The sequence below is a fragment of the Oncorhynchus mykiss genome, chromosome 14, assembly GCF_057628025.1.
Source record: "Oncorhynchus mykiss isolate SJ-2025 chromosome 14, ASM5762802v1, whole genome shotgun sequence".
Classification (NCBI taxonomy): domain Eukaryota; kingdom Metazoa; phylum Chordata; class Actinopteri; order Salmoniformes; family Salmonidae; genus Oncorhynchus; species Oncorhynchus mykiss.
Genome location: NC_143035.1, coordinates 16,469,168 through 16,490,878, shown reverse-complemented (window position 1 = coordinate 16,490,878; position 21,711 = coordinate 16,469,168). Strand labels below are relative to the sequence as shown.

Below are 21,711 nucleotides of genomic sequence, written 5' to 3'. Positions count from 1 at the left end.
TATTTGTAACGTGTGCGTGCGCTGGGAGTCGGAAAGCAAGTTCAGGGAGTGAATCATTTAATAAATAAATGAAAACATAATACAAAACAAGAAACCCGAACAACACACAGACGTGAAACTGGAACAGAAACAATGACACCTGGGGAAGGAACCGAAGGAAGTGAAATACAGTTGAAGTCAGAAGTTTACATACACCTTAGCCAAATACATTTACACTCAGTTATTCACAATTCCTGACATTTAATCCTAGTAAAAATCCATGTCTTAGGTCAGTTAGGATCACCACTTCATTTTAAGAATGTGAAATGTCAGAATAATAGTAAGTGATTTTCTTTCAGCTTTTATTTCTTTCATCACATCCCCAGTGGGTCAGAAGTTTACATACACTCAATTAGTATTTATTAGCATTGTCTTTCAGGTAGCCTTCCACAAGCTTCCCACAATAAGTTGGGTGAATTTTGGCCCATTCCTCCTGACAGAGCTGGTGTAACTGAGGCAGGTTTGTAGGCCTCCTTGCTCACACATGCTTTTTTTAAAGTTCTGCCCACACATTTTCTATAGGATTGATGTCAAGGCTTTGTGATGGCCACTCCGATACCTTGACTGTGTTGTCCTTAAGCAATTTTGTCAAAACTTTAGAAGTATGTTTGGGGTCATTGTCCATTTGGAAGACCCATTTGCGACCAAGCTTTAACTTCCTGACTGATGTCTTGAGATGTTCGTTCAATATATTCACATACTTTTCCTCCCTCATGTTGCCATCTATTTCGTGAAGTGCACCAGTTCCTCCTGCAGCAAAGCACCCCCACAACATGATGCTGCCACCCCCGTGCTTCACGGCAAGGATGGTGTTCTTCGGGTTGCAAGCCTTTTGTTTCATCAGACCAGAGGACATTCCTCAAAAAAGTACGATCTTTGTCACCATGTGCAGTTGCAAACCGTAGTCTGGCTTTTTTTATGGCGGGTTTGGAGCAGTGGCTTCTTCCTTGCTGAGCGGCCTTTCAGGTTATGTCGATATCAAACTCGTTTTTACTGTGGATATAGATACTTTTGTACCCGTTTCCTCCAGCATCTTCACAAGGTATTTTGCTGGATTCGAACCAGGGTGTCCAGTAGTGACGCCTTCAGGCGTTTGGAAGTTGTTCCCAAGGATGAGCCAGATATATGGAGGTCTACATTTTTTTTCTGAGGTCTTGGCTGATTTCTTTTGATTTTCCCATGATGTCAAGCAAAGAGGCACTGAGTTTAAAGGTAGGCCTTGAAATACGTCCACAGGTACACCTCCAATTGACTCAAATGATGTCAATTATCCTATCATAAGCTTCTAAAGCCATGACAGCATTTCCCAAGCTGTTAAAAGGCACAGTCAACTTAGTGTATGTAAACTTCTGACCCACTGGAATTGTGATAGATTATTTCACCTATAATTCACTGTCTGTAAACAATTGTTGGAAAAATACTTGTCCCAAAGTAGATGTCCTAACCGACTTGCCAAAACTATAGTTTGTTAACAAGAAATGTGTGTTGTGGCTGAAAAACTAGTTTTAATGACTCCAATCTGTTTTTGTAAACTTCCTACTTTAACTGTGTGTGTGTGTGTGGTGTGTCAGATAATCATGGAAGTAATGGAGTCTGATGAGACGCAGGTGCGTGTAACGATTGTGACAGGTGTGCGCCATAACGAGCAGCCTGGTGAGCTAGAAACTGGAGAGGGAGCACATGTGACAATTTTTGATATTCTTCATTGTACCCACCCTTTGCCTTGATAAGAGCTTTGCACACTCTTGGCATTCTCTCAACCAGTTTCATGTTGTAATCCCCTGGAATGCATTTAAATTAATAGGTGTGCCTTGATATTTTGGAATTTCTTTCATTAATGCGTTTGAGCCAATCAATTGTGTTGTGTCAAGGTAGGGTGGTATACAGAAGATAGCCCTATTTGGTAGAAGACCAAGTCCATATTATGGCAAGAACAGCTCAAATAAGCAAAGAGAAACTACAGTCCATCATTACTTTAAGACATGACGGTCAGCCAATGCTGAACATTTCAAGAACTTTGAAAAACCATCAAGCACTATGATAACACTGGCTCTAATGAGGACCGTCACAGGAAAGGAATACCCAGTTAGCTCTGCTGCAGAGGATAAGTTCATTAGAGTTACCAGCCTCAGAAATTGCAGCCCAAATAAATGCTTCAGAGTTCGAGTAACAGACACATCTCAACATCAACTGTTCAGAGGCGACTGTGAATCGGGCCTTCATGGTCGAATTGCTGCAAAGAAACCACTACTAAAGGACACAAATAATAAGAAGAGACTTGCTTGGGCCAAGAAACAGGAGCAATGGACATTAGACTAGTGGGACTCTGTCCTTTTTGGTCTGATGAGTCCAAATTTAGAGATTTTTGATCCCATCCGCCGTGTCTTTGTGAGATGCAGAGTAGGTGAACGGATGATCTCAGCATGTGTGGTTCCCACTGTTTAGCATGGAGGAGGTGTGATGGTGTGGGGGTTCTTTGCTGGTGACACGGTCTATGATTTATTTAGAATTCAAGGCATACTTTACTTGTTATGGCTGCAATCCCGTTAACAGGATAATTATCATCAACAACCGCTGAATAGCATAGTGCCACATTCATACAATATTACAAAAAAAGATTTATATTAATGAAAGCACAAGTGCAATATAGGAAAGCACAGCTTAGCCTTTTGTTAATCCACCTGTCATGTCAGATTTTGAAATTATGCTTTACAGCGAAAGCAATACAAACGCTTGTAAGTTTATTGATCGCTTGACAAAACATTAAGTACACTTAGCATCAAGTAGCTCGGACACGTAAATCAGAAAAGCAATCAAATTAATCGTTTACCTTTGATCTTCGGATGTTTTCACTCACGAAACTCCCAGTTACACAATAAAAGTTCCTTTTGTTCCATAGATTATTTTTATATCCAAAATACCTCCGTTTGTTTGGCGCGTTATGTTTAGAAATCCACAGGAAAGAGCGGTCACGACAACGCAGACAAATTCACAGAAACATGTCAAACGTTTTTATAATCAATCCTCAGGTTGTTTTTAAAATATATATAATCGATAATATATCAACCGTAATGGTCTTGTTCAGTAGGAGAGGGAACGGCAATGTCTACCCAAACTCTGTTGCGCGAGCAAAACTCATGCGAACAACTCATGCGAACACTTGATGCGACGTTATTGTTCTGGCTCATTTTTCAAAATAAAAGCCTGAAACTATGTTTGAAGACTGTTGACACCTTGAGGAAGCGATAGGAAAAGGAATCTGGTTGAAATCCCTTTAAATGCAGCAAAGGGAGGCTATGGAACATGGAGTTTTCAAAATAGAAGCCACTTCCTGGTTTGATATTCCTCAGGGTTTCGCCTGCAATATCAGTTATTTTATACTCACAGACAATATTTTGACAGTTTTGGAAACGTTAGTGTTTTCTATCCAATACTAATAATAATATACATATATTAGCAGCTGAGACTGAGGAGCGGGCCGTTTACAATGGGCACCGTTTCATCCAAGCTACTCAACACTGCCCCTGCAGCCATAAGAAGTTAACCAACATGGCTACCACAGCATTCTGCAGCGATACGCCATCCCATCTGGTTTGTGCTTAGTGTGACTAGAATTTGTTTTTAAACAGGACAATTACCCCAAACACACCTCCCAGGCTGTATTTCTGTAAAGGCTATCTGACCAAGAAGGAGAGTGATGGAGTGCTGCATCAGATGACCTGGCCTCCACAATCACCTGACCTCAACCAAATTTGAGATGGTTTGGGAGGAGTTGGAATGCAGAGTGAAGGAAAAGCATCAAACAATTGCTTGTCTTATGTGGGAACTCCTTCTAGACTGTTGGAAAAGCATTCCAGGTGAAGCTGGTTGAGAGGAAGCTTTACACACTCTTGGCAATCAGCATGGCAAAGGGGTGGCTACTTTGAAGAATCTAAAATATATACTTTTTTGGTTGCTACATGATTCCATAAGTGATTGTATAGTTTTGATGTCTTCACTGTTATTCTACAATAGATAAACCATTGAATGAGTAGGTGTGTCTAAACTTTTGACTGGTTCTGTATGTGCATATTATTTTTGTGTAAGCAAATTCTGAATTGAGTGTTAGTGTGTATGTTGGAGTGACAGTTTGCATGAGTGTGTAGTTCCCTGAGAGTGCAAAATAAAATACAAGTGTCAACGCTGTCTGTGTAGCCATTTTGTTAGCTATTTAGTGGTCTTATTGCTTGGATAAAAGCTGTTCAAGAGCCTGTTGGTGTCAGACTTAATGTAACGTTTGTTGTCGGGAAGCACAGAGAACAGTCTATAGCTTGGGTGGCTGGATTCTTTAATGATTTTCCGGGCCTTCCTTTCACACTGATATAGAGGTCCTGGATGGCAGGGAGCTCAGCCCCAGTAATGTACGGAGCTGTCCGCATCACCCTCTGTAGCATCATGCGATCGAGCGCGGTGCTTTTAACTAAACCAAGCAATGAATTAGCCAGTCGAGATGCTCTCAATTGTACAGCTGTAGACATTTTTGAGGATTTGAGGGCCCATGCCAAACCTTTTCAACCTCCTGAGGGGGAAGAGGCACTTTCGCACCTTCTTCACGACTGCGAGTGTGTATGTGGACCATTTTTGAGTCTTTAGTGATTTGGACACTGAGGAACTTGAAGATCTCGACCTACTTCACTGCAGCCCCGTTGATGTGGATGGGGGAGTGCTCGCCCTCCAGTTTCCTGTAGTCCCACAATCAGCTCCTTGGACCTCCTCCCTGTAGGCCCTCTCATTGTCGCCGGTGATCAGGCCTACCACCGTGTTGTCAGCATGCCCACACAGTTTTGGGTGAACAGGGAGTACAGGAGGAGACTAAGCACACACCCCTGTGGGGCCCCCGTGTTGAGGGTCAGCGTGGCGGAGGAGATGTTACCCGGAGGGGATTCCTACCCTCATCACCTGCGGTCTGCCCGTCAGGATGTCCATGATCCAGGTGCAGAAGGTCCTAAGCTTGGTGATGAGCTTGGAGGGGACAATTGTGCTGAACGCTGAGCTGTAGTCAGTGAAAAGCATTCTCACATAGGTATACCTCTTTTCTAGGCGGGTAAGGGCAGTGTGGAGTGTAATTGAGATTGCGTCGTCTATGGATCTTTTTGGGCAGTATGCAAATTGGAGTGGCTCTGGGATGATGGAGTTGATGTGTACCATAACCAGCCTCTCAAAGCGCTTCACGATTTATAGATATGAGTGCTACAGGGTGGTAGTCATTGTGGGAGAGAGCGAGAATCTTGTTTATGCCTGCTCTTGTGGTCCCTGCCGTCTCATTCTAGCCCAGCGTCTTACTGTGTTTTTGGCTGTGTTATCAGCCAATTACCTGTAGGCAACTGTGCTTACATGCTTGTGCGTATGTTATCAGAGCGTCAGCATCTCTGGGACTGGTATTCACAAGGCTGAGGACCTGGCTTTATCATTGTGTGACAAACAGGTGAAGGTTAGTTAATGCTCCCCCTGCTAGTTCTACTCTCAGTAGACGCTCAGACAGGACAGACACACCAGATGACTACTGCATGAGTCATCAGAGAAAAGACTGTTGGCTTATGCCCCTGCCCTCTCAGACGCAACACACACTCACTGAAGAGAGTGCACACACACACTTATATATTTTTTTTACTTAACCTTTATTTAACTAGGCAAGTCAGTTATAAACAAATTCTTATTTACAATGATGGCCTAGGAACAGTGGGTTAACTGCCTTGTTCAGTGGCAGAACGACAGATTTTTACCTTGTCAGCTTGGGGATTCGATCTAGCAACTTTTCGGTTACTGGCCCAAACCTCTAATCACTAGGCTACCTAATATATCCTTCCTCGCTGTGTAAAGTAATTTAGACACTTAGCAACACTTAACATTGTTGCCCTTATACCATCATGTATTTACTGCACGACTACATTTGGCAACTACAATCTAATTACTTAGCTGTAATCAGTAGCTGTAGATAATGACAAATTATTGAATTGTGATGAAAGCGAACCACTTTAGTTGCATTCTGTTTTTAAATTAACGGTTTGAGTTTAATCACAGAAGTCTTTTTATCCAATTTAAGTGCAACTCAAAGGTCAACCCAAAGTATTGCTCCTTTTTTCTGTGTTAGCTTGTTAGCTCAGGGTTACAGAGTAGGAGGATATGAGACTAGTTCATCTTAACTTTAAAAGATATTAACATTCAGACCTTTAGCATGTGTCACTGGAGTTAATAAGTCAAGCTGCGTCATGGCTGGTTGGCCCCTGGGTTATGGTATCACACTTGTGCTGGGTCTGTGATGGCCTAGCCTAATCAGTGCTGGGTCTATGGTGAACTGGCCTAGCCTAACCAGTGCTGGGTCTATGGTGAACTGGCCTAGCCTAACCAGTGCTGGGTCTATGGTGAACTGGCCTAGCCTAACCAGTGCTGGGTCTATGGTGAACTGGCCTAGCCTAACCAGTGCTGGGTCTATGGTGAACTGGCCTAGCCTAATCAGTGCTGGGTCTATGGTGAAATGGCCTAGCCTAACCAGTGCTGGGTCTATGGTGAACTGGCCTAGCCTAACCAGTGCTGGGTCCATGGTGAACTGGCCTAGCCTAACCAGTGCTGGGTCTTTGGTGAACTGGCGTGGCCCCATAAATCTAATGGTAGCGGCCCGCTGCGCACGGCCCATTGTTTTGACTGGCCGTGATTTTCCCATCGATCCCTAGTTAATAGAGCGCATCATAAAGGCAGGTGCACTTCTTTTGTGATAAGCAGAGGTGGTGCAGATCGTGTGTGTGTGTTAGGGCCAGGGCAAGAGTGTGCGCGTTTTGTGTTGATGCAGATCGGATATAGATAAAAATTGTGCAATGTTACACATATTGCCATAAGGTGGAGAAAAATGTTTGCAGTTTTAATATTTATTCTTAATTATTATTTTCATTTTTACCTTTTATTTAACTAGGCAAGTCAGTTAAGAACAAATTATTATTTACAATGATGGCCTACCAGGGAACAGTGGGTTAACTGCCTTGTTCAGGGGTAGAATGACATTTTTACTTTGTCAGCTCGGGGATTCGATCCAGCAACCTTTCGGTTACTGGCCCAACGCTCTAACAGGTAGGCTACCTGCCACCCCAAATGCCAAGTGTATGCCTAGTTAATTAAAATATTAATTAAAAATTATATCGGAGTGATACTAACAAATCAATGCGGGCCCCCTGGCCGGTAATTCAACCACGATAACAAGTTTAAATACTTGGCCGCTAAACTAATTTACTAATCTTAAAAAAGTTAGCTGACATGGGCTAATTGATTATCTTAACTAGATAAAAACTGATGCACAACCAAATGTTGAAATTGCACCTTGTGTATTCTACTATTCCTACTCTCAACAGTAAATTGAGACCCTGACTGAGTTCCTCAGGAAGGAATTGATCAGAGGGCCTTCAAAATGCGGGTCCCCAGTTGCCCCTCCCTGGTTTAGATGGTGAAGTGAGGGCAATTCATATTTATAGTAGGTTAAACAGGCCTTTTACAAGATTAAATCATAACAGAAGCATTTGAATCTTATTAAAGAGATGGAATCCAGACAGGCTGCTTTAGGAAACTTTCTGAATGGACATATAGGCCTATAGAGACAATCAGCAAACTCGCATACACACACACCCCCGTAAAAGCACTCGTCAATCAAAGCCACCAGTGTATGTCCGACACGAGCAAATATTTCTCCTTCCTTAAAATGTATTAAAAACACCTATGCCTACCGTAGCCTACTTTCAGGAAAGCCTACGTAAGAATATTATACACAACGCAAAGGACTAGAGGTCAAAGGGGAATTAACGATCAATGGAAAGTTATTTTTCAGTTCAACATCTGTTTAGAATCTGTGTAAGGCTTTCAGTCTTGGACTCATAGCTACGTGTGACAAGATATCATTGGTCTGAATCGTCTTTACATTAAGCCTGAAACAGGATACTTGTTATTTGGTCATTGGCCCAATTTTACTGCAAGGAATTCTAATTGGTCAACCCCAGGCTAGGGTTGGGGGTTATACATTATGCAATTTATCTTTGTTCTGTGGAGAGAACTGAGGACAGGAAAGAAGGAACATCTACCTCTCAGCATAACATATATGATTTGTTATGGGGTCTGTGTTATTGAAGAATAACATCAACTGCTAACAGCTATAAGATGATGAATTAAGACTGAGCTGCTGTTCCTCCCGTGGAAGGCCTGCCCACTGAAAGACCTCTCCATCATGGTTGACAACTCCACGTTGACCCCCTCCCAGAGTGTATAGAACCTTGGTGTGACCCTGGTCAACACCTTGACGTTCTTTGCAAAACATCAAAGCAGAGAATCGCTCCTGCAGGTTCCTGTTCTACAACATCATTAGAGTACGACCCTGCCTCACACAGGAAGCAGCACAGGTCCTAATCCAGGCACTTGTCCTCTCCTGTCTGGACTACTGCAACTCTGTTGGCTGGGCTCCCTGCTTGTTCTATCAAACCCCTGCAACGTATCCAGAATACTGCAGCCTGCCTGGTGTTCAACTGACTCTCCCTACCTTCAGGCTATGCTCAAACCCTACACAACAACCCAAACACTCCATTCTGCCACCTCTGGTCTCTTGGCCCTCTCACCACGTTGAGGAAAAATGTACTTAATATGACTGTGATATGTGGTTGTCCCCACCTAGCTTTCTTAAGATGAATGCACGAACTGTAATTCACTCTGAATAAGAGCATCTGCTAAGTGACTAAAATGGCAGTGTAAATGAATTGACAATGAAAGTGTGAAGGGGACAGCTATGCTATAGTATGAAGATAAGATCATTAAAATGGAAACAAATACAACATGTCCATAACCTATTTATCAGCCTGGGGAGTGTTGGAAAGATTATCCAAATACTGTGAGGAACTATTATCACTTGAATGGATGTTAACAAAAGAGGACTGAGAAGCCCAGCTAAGCACGAGAGACAATGATTGACGGCTGCCTCTGATTGAGAACCATACCAGGCCAAACACAGAAATCCCAAATCATAGAAAAAGGAACATAGACAACCCAACCAACTCACGCCCTGACCATACTAAAACAAAGACATAACAACAGAACTAAGGTCAGAACGTGACAACATGGGCATTCATATAAGTACATTATGGGCCGACATTGTGAAGCCTAAGCTATTATTCTACATTGCGGGGATAGGAGGACAACAAAGAAAATGGGGTCTCGCCTAGTGCACCATATCGGTCAGGACATGGCCTGATCAGCGTTGATTCATCTAGAAATGAAGAAAAGTTTCCGTATCAAATTATACCATGCCAGGTTGAAGAGGATTGGCACATTGTCCATTTGACACAACATTAGAGCATTGTAGGCCTCAGTGCCAGTACAACCTTGTCGACTGCTGTTGAATATTTAATGAATGCAGAACATCCAACCTTTTTAAATAAAATACCTATTTATTTATTTGTTTACTAGCAAACAAAGAAAACGTACATTGTGTCAAAGAATGTCCACACATCAAACAATATTTGTACTGAAGTGCCATAGCCACCCCCCCGTCTAACAGATCGCTTATCTACATGACATTAAAGGTAATTAAACGGTTTTGATGGTTATTTTATTTTCATGATGGTCTTCATCCATAACCGTCAGTTACACGGTTATTACATTTTAGTCACAGCCCTATTGATACCATCTGAAAAACTGTACTTGTGGAGTGAACTATCCCTGTAATTGTGGAGTGAACTATCCCTTTTAAGTGCACGCAAACCTTGGGATTTCAAATCCGAATGACCAAAACAAAACCAACCCCTTAGCCAATGTGAACATATCCCTTCCTCCCTCTCTCCTCTTCCTCCTCCTCTTTGTCAGGTAGCTCAGTGCAAAGGTGGCCTCAATCGCCACATCTCCTGTGGCACCCGTGCTCCCCAAAAAAGCTGAGTCAGGAGCCAGGCGGCTTTTGGTTAAAGGGCACCTTTAAGAGAGGGCTTCCACAGAGGAGAGAGGGAGGGAAAGGTATAGAGATGGAGAGAAGTAGAGATCAATAGCGTAATGACTTAACTGTTGCCTTTCAGCCTCTACGACAGGGAGTCATTATACCCAGCCTTCTGAATTACAAGAAAAAAAAGTATTGGAGGAATTCCCATCTCATAAGAAGCAGCCATGGTTTATTGATAATTCAAAGTCAAACTTTCAAGGGCGTTTGGTGATTTAAAAAGGAGATGATTGAGCTGTCAGGGAATGTCTTGTTACTTCTTTCATCACAATGTTGTTTTAATGTTGGAGGCGCAACGTTTTTTTAGCACAGAGCAGCCGTGGTGCTGGTGGTCTTACTCGCATGAGGATTGAGACAAATGTCCCTGGTGTGTGTGTGACATCAGTGTGCTGTCGGCCATTCGTCAATAATGGGGCAAGGTAAACTGCCCCGCACTCCTCTGGTGGTCATCACTCTCTCCGCTGCTTCTGAAACATCACTTTATTGGTCTAAACACACACACACACGCAGACACACACCGGCATACACACACAAACACTGATGTACAGTAGACACGCGTACACGCACACAGACACACAAAGTGCACTTTCAGCTGCTATTAGTGGCAAGGCAAGCTGTGGTAAAGAGCCCGGGGGGACAGGGAGGAGTCGTCTCCAGCAGTAACATGACTCCCCCTGGCCTGTAGCAGTCAGCTGTCTGGATTTCACTAAAATGAAGATGATGATGATCACATGTGGCTCTACCACTGCTCAGTATAGTTTTAAAATAAACTATTCATATTTTTCCACTATCTAATGCTCTCTGCTAGTCATTGCGATCATTGTCAGTGAATGAATTGCTCTGCATGTATACCACATCCACTTTGTTGCTGTGTATAGACCTGGACCAGGGACATCATCGTTCAGATTTGTTCACATAGGGTATGTTATTCACATGATGAATATATTCACACATACATTTCTCCAGTCTCTACATGTATTTCCTCAGTCCATGGGACATTCAATCCTCCGTCACTACACAGTTGTTTTGGCTGAGCAGGTGTTTAGAACCCTGTGTTTAATAAATTAGGAATGAGAGTCTATTGACTGGCTCTGAGTCTTTTCATAGTGGCTAAAGAGATTGGTTGCACTTTGCCAGAGCTGGGAACTGTTCCTAGATCTGTAGATTTTGTTAATGACTTGGCTCTGTGGATCCTGTCAATGTGAGTGAAGAGAAATTGCCTATGCAATTATTGTGTTATGCATCTGACGTGTAAAAGCTGGCAGATACATATAGTGGAGGGAACATGAATAAGTGTATGCTAACTGACTGACTGACTACCTCAATGGATTGGAACTGACTGGCCATGGTTTTTCATTGGCTTGATGTGTCACAAAGAAAAGTTCTGGTTGGATTACCACTAAAACCTAGCTACTATTGACTCCCCTCTACTCTCTTAGGTACTGGCGACACGGTGGCAGTGATGATCACCGAGTCTTACGGCAAGGAGATCCTGGGTCTGCTGGAGAGGAACCTGACGGTGCTGGTGAGTGTGGTGGTGGGCCAACACGGCCAGGCCAAGAACATCAACCGTGGCTCCCTGGTCTTCGTCTCCATCTCCTTCATCGTACTCATGATCATCTCCTCTGCCTGGCTCATCTTCTACTTCATCCAGAAGATCCGCTTTACGAACGCACGTGACCGCAGCCAGGTAGGATATAGAGTATGTTTGCTAATGGTTACTCTTTCTATTATTGTCTGGTATTTATTTGGTGTTTATTTACTAAGGGTCAAATTTTTTGTAAAATTGAGATCCACACATGTAGCTCAAAACCCTTTACCACATTTGAATGGTTGTATTGCAGTCAGGTAATAATATCACATTGTTTTAGATTTTTTTTGGGGTAGGAGGGCAGAGGTCCTGATATTAACACCAAGGCTAAAAATAAAAAAATAAAAAAAAGAGATGGATTTATGTAAAAAAATGTTTTTTTTACATTAGAGCGAAGTAGTGGTGACTCATTTTGCCAAGCTTGGCGCTTTTAGTTGAGGCATATGCTCTCAATGTCTCTTTGACACACTGATTTTCAGTTTTCAGACGAATTGGATGACTCATATCAGGTAAAGGAAGTGAAGAGCAGGTCAAGTGCCAGTTGTCCTCTCTTTCATGCCCTCCAGATGTTTGTAGTCTGGCTCATGTTGACCGCCCTATGCTCCCTCTTGCTTGCTCTCCTGTTGGGTGGGGAAGCCAGCAAGAGGAAGCAGCCATGCAATTTTGATGCTATAAATCGCTTATGAATCCTTAATGGAGGATCGTTGTGGTAAAACGCTGCTTCCTGAGCGTCCGGCATCTTTGAAATACACACTCAACCCTTTGTTGGTCTAGTGCTAAGACGCTACCTTTAGTACCTGAACTGTGACAATCTAAGCCAAGATAGTAGAGGTTAGTGTGGCCCTGTCTCAATTATCTTAGTCTCATTTCCTTTAGCCCCACAGTCCTTTCTGTGGAAAAGGAAAGAATTCCAAACAAGGAGACATTTTTTTAAGATTGTTTCCTAATGTAGCATCTGCCAGTGAGGGACTCCTCTCTCTCAAGTCATCTGTCAGAAACAACCCCTCACCATGTTTGTCATTGCATTCTCTGGTCACTATGACACTGTAGTTATCATTCGCTCTCTGAGGAGGCGAGAGGTGACGAACGTTGATAGTGTAACCCAACAAACACACTCAACTGCCCAGTCAACAGCTTCTGCGTGTTTCCAAAGCTCACACCTCTCTTGCGATCCCAAGGTATATTCTTTCACATTATGGCACAGTATAAATCAGTGGGGTCAGTGTTAATGAGTGAAGAGCCACTAATCAGGTGAGTTATAAAGAAGTTCACTCTAATCTACACACGGATCCCTAGTAGTAGTGAATGGGACTGACCAGACCTACTACCTCTAATCATAGGGGGAGTCTCTCTCTCACACACACACAAGCATGTAGATGTGTAGAAATTATACTAAATAATAATTAACTACAGTCATCAATCTGACTCCATTATTATATGAATAAATGCAACACGCCCTGTCTGTCTCTGGAGGATCTAGCAAGATAGTGCATCATTACATCACCAACTCTTTCTTGCAATTATTGGTATTTGGTATTTTATTAGGATCCCCATTTAGCTGTTACGAAAGAGGCTAGATACAAATAGCTAATCCTGGCGACCAATGTTCTAGCATTAGTTTATTGAGTCAAGTAGATCAGGGATATCAAGGTGGTACCCAAGCATATGATATGTGTAGTATAACTAACTATCAAAATACCTACTAAATTATGAACGCATATTCAATCTTCGAATTACTCTGTAAAGCAAGGAATGCATTTACTCAATTCAACTAATAGGATTTATTAGTCACTAAATAACTGACACTTAAACAATTACATGAAATGCATTACTGTCACATGTGCTCCCTCTCCGGCCTCTAGGTCACCAGGCTGCTCATTATGGCGCACACCTGTCACCACCGTTACGCGCACCTGCGTGTCATCAGACTCCCCTGGACTCCATCACCTCCCTGATGACCTTCCCTATATATGTCACTCCCTTTTGGATCCTTCCCTAGGCGTTATTGTTTCAGTTTCATGTCTGCATTGTTCGAGTTTCTTGTTTGCTCTAACCAATATTGCAAAAAAGGTATTAGGTGAACAATAGGTAAGTAAAGAAATAAAACCACAGTAAAAGGCAGGCTATATACAGTAGCGAGGCTATAAAAGTAGCAAGGCTACATACAGACACTGATTGAGGTAGTATGTACATGTACTGTAAATATGGTTAAAGTGACTCTGCATTTATGATGAACAGAGAGTAACAGTAGCATAAAAGAGGGGTTGGCGGGTGGTGGGACACAATGCAGATAGCCCGGTTAGCCAATGTGTGGGAGCACTTGTTGGTCGGCCCAATTGAGGTAGATTACAGTTCCAAATTGAGTAAATGACCATCACCTAAATAAGATTTAACGTGGTTACACATGTTGTCAGTTCAGAATAATGTCTAAAAGAAAAAATTGTGTGATACACACAGGAGCTTGAGCGAAGTCAAGCAGGAATGCACCACCAACCTGAATAAAAATGTCTGTGCACTTTGCTTGTGAAAACAAAAGGCAGGAACAACAAATCCAGTTTTTAAACTAATCAACTCAATGGGAATGATGACCAGACATGCCTGATCATTCAACCCAACATTCAATTTCAATCCAGTCACTTCAAAATACATCAACCAGAAAACATACAATGCAGTAAGACCCCACTGGGCACAGACATCAATTATATGAACGCAACATGAAACTATTTCAAAGATTTTACTGAGTTACAGTTCATATAAGGACATCAGTCAATTGAAATAAATTCATTAAGCCCTAATCTATGGATTTCACCTGACTGGGAATACAAATCTGCATCTGTTGGTCACCTTAAATTAAAAAAAAAAAAAAGCTTGGCTAGTATCTGAAAACCTATCAGTATCTGGAGTGACCACATTTTGCCTCATGCAGCACGACATATCTCCTTCGCATCATATTTAATCAGGCTGTTGATTGTGGCCTGTGGAATGTTGTCCCACTCCTCTTCCATGGCTGTGCGAAGTTACTGGATATTGGCGGGAACTAGAACACACTGTCGTAAATATGCTCAATGTGTGGTGAGTATGCAGGCCATGGAAAAACTGGGACATTTTCAGCTTCCAGGAACAGTGCGACATGGGACTGTGCATTATCATGCTGAAACATGAGGTGATGGTGGAGTATGAATGGCATGACAATGGACCTCAGGATCTCTTCACAGTATCTCTGTGCATTCAAATTGCATTCCCCAAAATGCAATTGTGTTCGTTGTCCGTAGCTTATGCCTGCCCTTACCATAACCCCACTGCCACATGGGGCACTCTGTTCACAACGTCTGCTATCTGCATAGTACAGTTGAAACTGGGATTCATCTGTGAAGAGCACACTTCTCCAGCGTGCCAGTGCCCATTGAAGGTGAGCATTTTCCCACTGAAGGCGGTTACGGTGCTGAACTGCAGTCCAGTCAAGACCCTGGTGAGGACGACCAGCACGCAGATGAGCTTCTCCGAGACGTTTTCTGACAGTTTGTGCACAGTTTCATCATTTGTCCAGGTGACTGGTCTCAGACGATTCCACAGGTGAAGAAGTCGGATGTGGAGGTCCTGGGCTGGCGTGGTTACATTTGGTCTGCGGTTGTGTCTCCAGTTGGACGTTCTGCCAAATTCTCTAAAACACTGTTGGAAGCGGCTTATGGTAGAGAAATGAACATTCAATTATCTGGCAACAGCTCTGGTGGATGTTCCTGCAGTCAGCATGCCAATTGCACGCTCCCTCAACTTAAGATCTGTGGCGTTGTGTGACAAAACTGCATATTTTAATGGCCTTTTATTATCCCCAGCACAGGGTGTGTAATGATCATGCCGTTTTAATCAGCTTCTTAATATGCCACACCTGTCAGGTGGATGGATTATCTTGGCAAAGATGCTCACACTAATGCTCACTAACATGGATGGACACACATTTGTGCACAAAATTTGAGAGAAATAATATTTTTGTGCATTTGGAACATTTCTGTTATCTTTTATTTCAGCTCATGGGACCAACCAACACTTTACATACTGCGTTTTATATTTATGTTCAGTGTAATGTCATTGAAATGTGGAAACAACATTGCCACAACCAGTGTGTTCCTAGTGAGATATAACATTCATAACTCTTTATGAACAGTAACATCCTTTTCATCAGTCTTCACACCTCTGACGGTGTCCCCAGGGTTCTGTGGGAACATCCCGTCCTGGTGATTTCCACGGCAACGGTGGGGCTCTCCTGTGAGATGTTACTATACAGCCATCCATACGGACAATGTTATATTGTATCAACACATCAGGCTGGCTTTAGCAAGTTGCTAGACTCATTTTCATCACTAGCCTTTGTCTCTTTTCCAACTACACGCACACATACAGGTCTCCACGCTGACCTTTTAGGTTCGTGCGTGCGTTTTAAGTTGAACAATTTAGGCACACCAAAAAGATTAGGAGCACAATGAAAAACATTTGAGATAATGAAACTAGAATAGTTCATTTTTCTATGCGCACTGGTACCCCTACATAAAAATTCCCGGTCGCACAGCAAAATATTTAGGCGCCTATGCGAGTAAACTGGTTGCTCTGTACAACCCTGACAAATATAAACACTATCGCTGTCTCTCTCTCCCAATCTTTCTCACTGTGTCTACACTACTGTTGCTAAATCACCAAATCACCAGCCTGTTTCATCAGTGGAAAGACAATGAACAAGTGCTTTTCCTTCAACAACAGACCCTGCTCTTTCCACACTGTGACTACATAGCTACAGTTAGACCCTGTTCTCTCTCCACACTGTGACTACATAGCTACAGTTAGACCCTGTGCTCTCTCCACACTGTGACTACATAGCTACAGTTAGACCCTGTTCTCTCTCCACACTGTGACTACATAGCTACAGTTAGACCCTGTGCTCTCTCCACACTGTGACTACATAGCTACAGTTAGATCCTGTGCTCTTTCCACACTGTGACTACATAGCTACAGTTAGACCCTGCTCTCTCCACACTGTGACTACATAGCTACAGTTAGACCCTGCTCTCTCCACACTGTGGCTACATAGGGAGAGCTTCACCCAGACGTCTTTGGCATCTCTGCAAAGATTGTGCCACTTATTTTCCCAGACGGGAAGAACCATGCCTTAAAGATGACAGAATGGTTTGTGTCGTGTGCCCTTTGTGACCTTTTCATTGAACATTTTCCTGTTATTAGTGTAAAATGCTGCATTAGGGCAAAATGCTTATGATTCTGGCTCTAGGTCCTTTGACATTGTCCCAATGTATTGAAGCCTTGCTCGTTGGCACCTTAGTCTGCCCTTGGTTGAAATGACCAAAGATCAACTCCTGAAAGAGAGCGGCTCTCCAGTTGGGCTGGTCTGTGATTCACTGACCCCTCTCCTGGTCAGAAGAATTGGGCGACCTCACAGAGACTTTACGCACAAATAGGGAACTTTATTTCCAGAGGACATATGAGATAGATGTGGTTCTGTACAGAGAAGAGATATGAATGAATATATTGTACATAATAAACGTAGCATGAGAATTGCGTAATAGAACAATAACAAGATGTTCTGTATAAGGAGATGGTGGCATAAGCAAAAGACTGTATAACATAGCAACTAGCAACATTAACCAATAGTAAAAGCACAAGTTTCAGTAACATCCCTCACTGTCCATGCCCTCCATCTCTCTTGTCCACTTGGAGAGAGAATGAAGAGGCTCTGACCTGAGCAGGCAGAAGGACTGTCACATGTCCTGCCCCCTAGCAACATCCCTAGCAACCTACTGGTGGAAGGTAGCAGAGGACACTGGGAGTTTGGGGAGACCGTATATGATCCCATATTTTCTCTGACACCATCTGGGGATGGTTTGAGTGAGCTACATTACGTTCTAAAATTCACAGGCCGGGGAATTCAAATATAATATAATTATTCATCAATTTTTAAAGTACAACTCGCCTTAACAATCATGTCTTTGACTGGACAGGAAGTCAATGTTTCTGCACTGTTTTGCACAAATTCCCCAATAGTTTGAAATGTTTAAAGCAAAAAGGATGTTGAATTACTGCTACACTATGGAGTTTGGGGAAATTAGTTTGAGAGGAGTATTTTTTGCAGACTAAGTTATATTGCGTTCCTATTGTTAATTCAACCCTCAGGCTACATTTGCTCTCCAGATTCACCTTAATATTATCTCCCTCCCTCCCCCTGCTCTCCCTCCCTCCCTTCATCCCTTCTCTCTCTCTGCCAGCGTCGACTTGGAGATGCAGCTAAGAAAGCCATAGGGAAGCTGACAACCAGGACAGTGAAGAAAGGGGACAAGGTAAACCTGCCTGCACTATTTCTTGTCCATGTCACCCCCTGTCCACAAACTTAGTAACTTTCTCAACCATGTATTGCCATTTGTCCATGCTGTCTAGAGATATGGGATTGAGCCTTTCCAGAATTTGAGAATATCCAGTCTAGTTGATCTTGGCCCATAATCCAGCCTTGTCTAACTAATGTTAGGAAGAGATGATAAATACATTTCTGCCTGTACAAACCAAGACAGTCCTCCCAATACCCATTCACGCTGTCCTTTCTTGGCTCTTCTCTTCCGGACCAATGGTTGGTGGAAGGTTCACCATTAGTAATATGGCTTCTGCCATGTTTCTCTCGCTAATCAAGTCCTTCCAGGAATGCTGGCCCTTTAGGATCTGACACAAGGACGTTTATTATCGTATTAGGCTTTCTTCTTTATTTTTGCCTCTCACCTCGAAAAGAGCTCCAAATGAGGTTGTCAAAGGTGATGGATGAGTGTATGGATGGATGGACGGAAGTGTCTGCTTAAACGCTGTCTTTTTAGGTGATTGGAGACGAGCTGGCTGCAGCCATACGTGTCAAAGGAGAGGATTGATTTATTGATCGAGGGATCTTGCACTCTTGTGAATGTTAAATACAAACTGCTTGGGTTCATTATTCAAATATTCCAGAATATGTGGTTGGTAGTCAATGTGTGTAACCAGAACGACTAAACGAAGACGAACGATTCAAATCCTTTCTAAATCCTCCTATAGTAACACCAGATTAATTTCTTACATTGATACATGCCATAAATGGTAGAAATCTGACTGAAAAAGTGAAATGCTAGTGATGTGTAACGGAGGTTCTTAGAATGTCTCCAGTGAAGACGAGTGTCAGGGCTGACGGGGCTTGGAGGAGGGGAGAGCGGGTTGGTCCTCTCCGTCCGGCCCCTCCTCTCCTCTGAGCCCTCGCCAAGGTCAGACAGGTCTCTGTTCATGAATAAACCATGGGCCTTGGAGTGTGCTGCAGAAATTGAAACCTCCCATCTGGAGGAAGTCCGCCGGGAGTGATTGACCTCACTGAGCCGAATGTCGAGCTTGGATATTGGGGAGCAGAAGTATAGTGGGGAGAAGGTAGGCACTAAGGGGCCAAGGCTCTTGATAGATAATACAGCCTGTTACAGTGATGACGGATATGACAACAGGCTACAGTGTCACTGGTCACAAATAACCAACCAGTTTCAGGCCACAACGTCCCTCTGGACAGTAAATTATGTTAACCTCGCACATGCTTGATGGCTTTGGACGTAAGAGCCCTTATGACTGAGTGGAAGGAGGGTTTGGGAGAAACAGCGACAACCCTGTGATAGCTCTTCCCCTGCTGTAACACAATGTCGAGCTCTTGCCATAACCATCGACAGCCGAAAAGGACTGCTTGCGTAACAAGCTGCAGTCGAGAGCTAACTACATTATACCTGATACTGCCGGGATACAATACGAAGCATTCTAAGCCAGTATGTTTGGCTGCCCTTCCCTTATCTATACAACCTTTTATATGGTTATTACAGCGAACGCATAAATTCACTATTTGTGGACCCATGTGGGAACCAAAGCTGTAACTCTGGAGTTATGAGCAACATGCTCCAACCAATTGAGCCATCACTTCTACTGTGTATCAGAAATTCATGTTCAGCATTCACTGCATCTCTAACATGTTGCGGCTGCTATGGACTGTTATGCTATGAAGGTCATTAGTTTAATTAAACATTATTGCTCAGCTGGAGGGCCATTTCCTTCATAGACCAACAATATCACCATTGTCCAGCTCAATCAAAACGGAAGCGCTGTTGTTCAATTGATTGAAATACCAGTGCCAGCATTAAAAGGTCAGCGCTGTCACCTATTTTACCAGTCCCTAGGACATGGGCCAGGCCTCTGTCAACTCCATCTCAGTCAACACTGACGCTGGTCAACTCCGGGACCACTTCACCACATTCAATAGTGAACTGGTCAGCTCTGTAACCCATGTGTCACAGTCCGTATAGGACACATTCAGGCTGCGTCAGGGACTATTCCATCACGTCCGTAGCCAACTGATAACCCATCAGTTCCATCTCATAGTCCAAAGTGACTTGTGGTGGTGAGAGACACTTCTCTGCCCTTCCACAACCCCAGTCATCCGCTGGCCCTACAAAGCTCAGATTCTGCCATCATGAAAATCTGCCATTAGTGACACAGATCTGCTTTATTTTAGCAGAAGCCTATTTCACACACGGCCTGGTCTGTGCTGTGTGCCTTGGCCTCATTCTGTGCCAGCAGCCTCTGTAGAGGACAACATTCATATTTAATCAGGCAGCCATTTACAGCAGCTTGTTTCGCTCACAGTGACAGGAGGTCAGGGTTGGGGGAAAATGGAGCAGACTCCCCAGGGTCTTAAAACTGGTCTACTGCCCCTCCCCCACTAGGTCAGATGGGCCTCAGTACTATGTTTTTGTCCTCTATATCTTTGCATGGCGACCTGGTACGGATAACTATCTGTTCTATACAACCTGTCAGACTTGAGCAGAACTCCCATACGCAGAACTCCCATACGCATAACTCCCATACGCAGAACTCCCATATGCTCTTCCAATTTTGCATTACCCTTTCTAAATGGTTTAGTTGGTTGGAACAAAGTTAGAGAGAACTGGATCTTAAGCACTTACACATTTCTAACATATTGTGTGATATACACTGCTCAAAAAAATAAAGGGAACACTTAAACAACACAGTGTAACTCCAAGTCAATCAGACTTCTGTGAAATCAAACTGTCAACTTAGGAAGCAACACTGATTGACAATAAATTTCACATGCTGTTGTGCAAATGGAATAGACAACAGGTGGAAATTATAGGCAATTAGCAAGACACCCCCAATAAAGGAGTGGTTCTGCAGGTGGGGACCACAGACCACTTCTCAGTTCCTATGCTTCCTGGCTGATGTTTTGGTCACTTTTGAATGCTGGCGGTGCTTTCACTCTAGTGGTAGCATGAGATGGAGTCTACAACCCACACAAGTGGCTCAGGTAGTACAGCTCATCCAGGATGACATATCAATGCGAGCTGTGGCAAGAAGGTTTGCTGTGTCTGTCAGTGTAGTGTCCAGAGCATGGAGGCGCTACCAGGAAACAAGCCAGTACATCAGGAGACGTGGAGGAGGCCGTAGGAGGGCAACAACCCAGCAGCAGGACCGCTACCTCCGCCTTTGTGCAAGGAGGAGCAGGAGGAGCACTGCCAGAGCCCTGCAAAATGACCTCCAGCAGGCCACAAATGTGCATGTGTCTGCTCAAACGGTCAGAAACAGACTCCATGAGGGTGGTATGAGGGCCCGACGTCCAGAGGTGGGGGTTGTGCTTTCAGCCCAACACCGTGCAGGACGTTTGGCATTTGCCAGAGAACACCAAGATTGGCAAATTTGCCACTGGCGCCCTATGCTCTTCACAGATGAAAGCAGGTTCACACTGAGCACGTGACAGACGTGACAGTCTGGAGACGCCGTGGAGAATGTTCTGCTGCCTGCAACATCCTCCAGCATGACCGGTTTGGCGGTGGGTCAGTCATGGTGTGGGGTGGCATTTCTTTGGGGGGGCGCACAGCCCTCCATGTGCTCGCCAGAGGTAGCCTGACTGCCATTAGGTACCGAGATGAGATCCTCAGACCCCTTGTGAGACCATATGCAAGTGCGGTTGGCCCTGGGTTCCTCCTAATGCAAGACAATGCTATACCTCGTGGCTGGAGTGTGTCTGCAGTTCCTG

At 43.6% G+C, this 21,711-nt stretch overlaps 1 protein-coding gene across 17 annotated transcripts in view; it reads left to right on the top strand.

Annotated features, from left to right (window-relative positions):
• LOC110488913 (E3 ubiquitin-protein ligase RNF130) overlaps positions 1-21,711 on the top strand; it is a 69,972-nt gene that overhangs the window by 27,158 nt on the left and 21,103 nt on the right. For 10 of the 17 annotated variants that reach the window (XM_021561378.3, XM_090198466.1, XM_090198460.1 and 7 more), the window contains 2 exons: positions 11,470-11,720; positions 17,888-17,959. In XM_021561378.3, coding sequence (XP_021417053.1) covers positions 11,470-11,720; positions 17,888-17,959 — 323 coding nt within the window. Of the gene's footprint in view, positions 1-11,469; positions 11,733-17,887; positions 17,960-21,711 lie in introns of all 17 variants that reach the window. The other 7 variants (XM_021561376.3, XM_090198456.1, XM_021561375.3 and 4 more) reach the window with 1 other exon arrangement.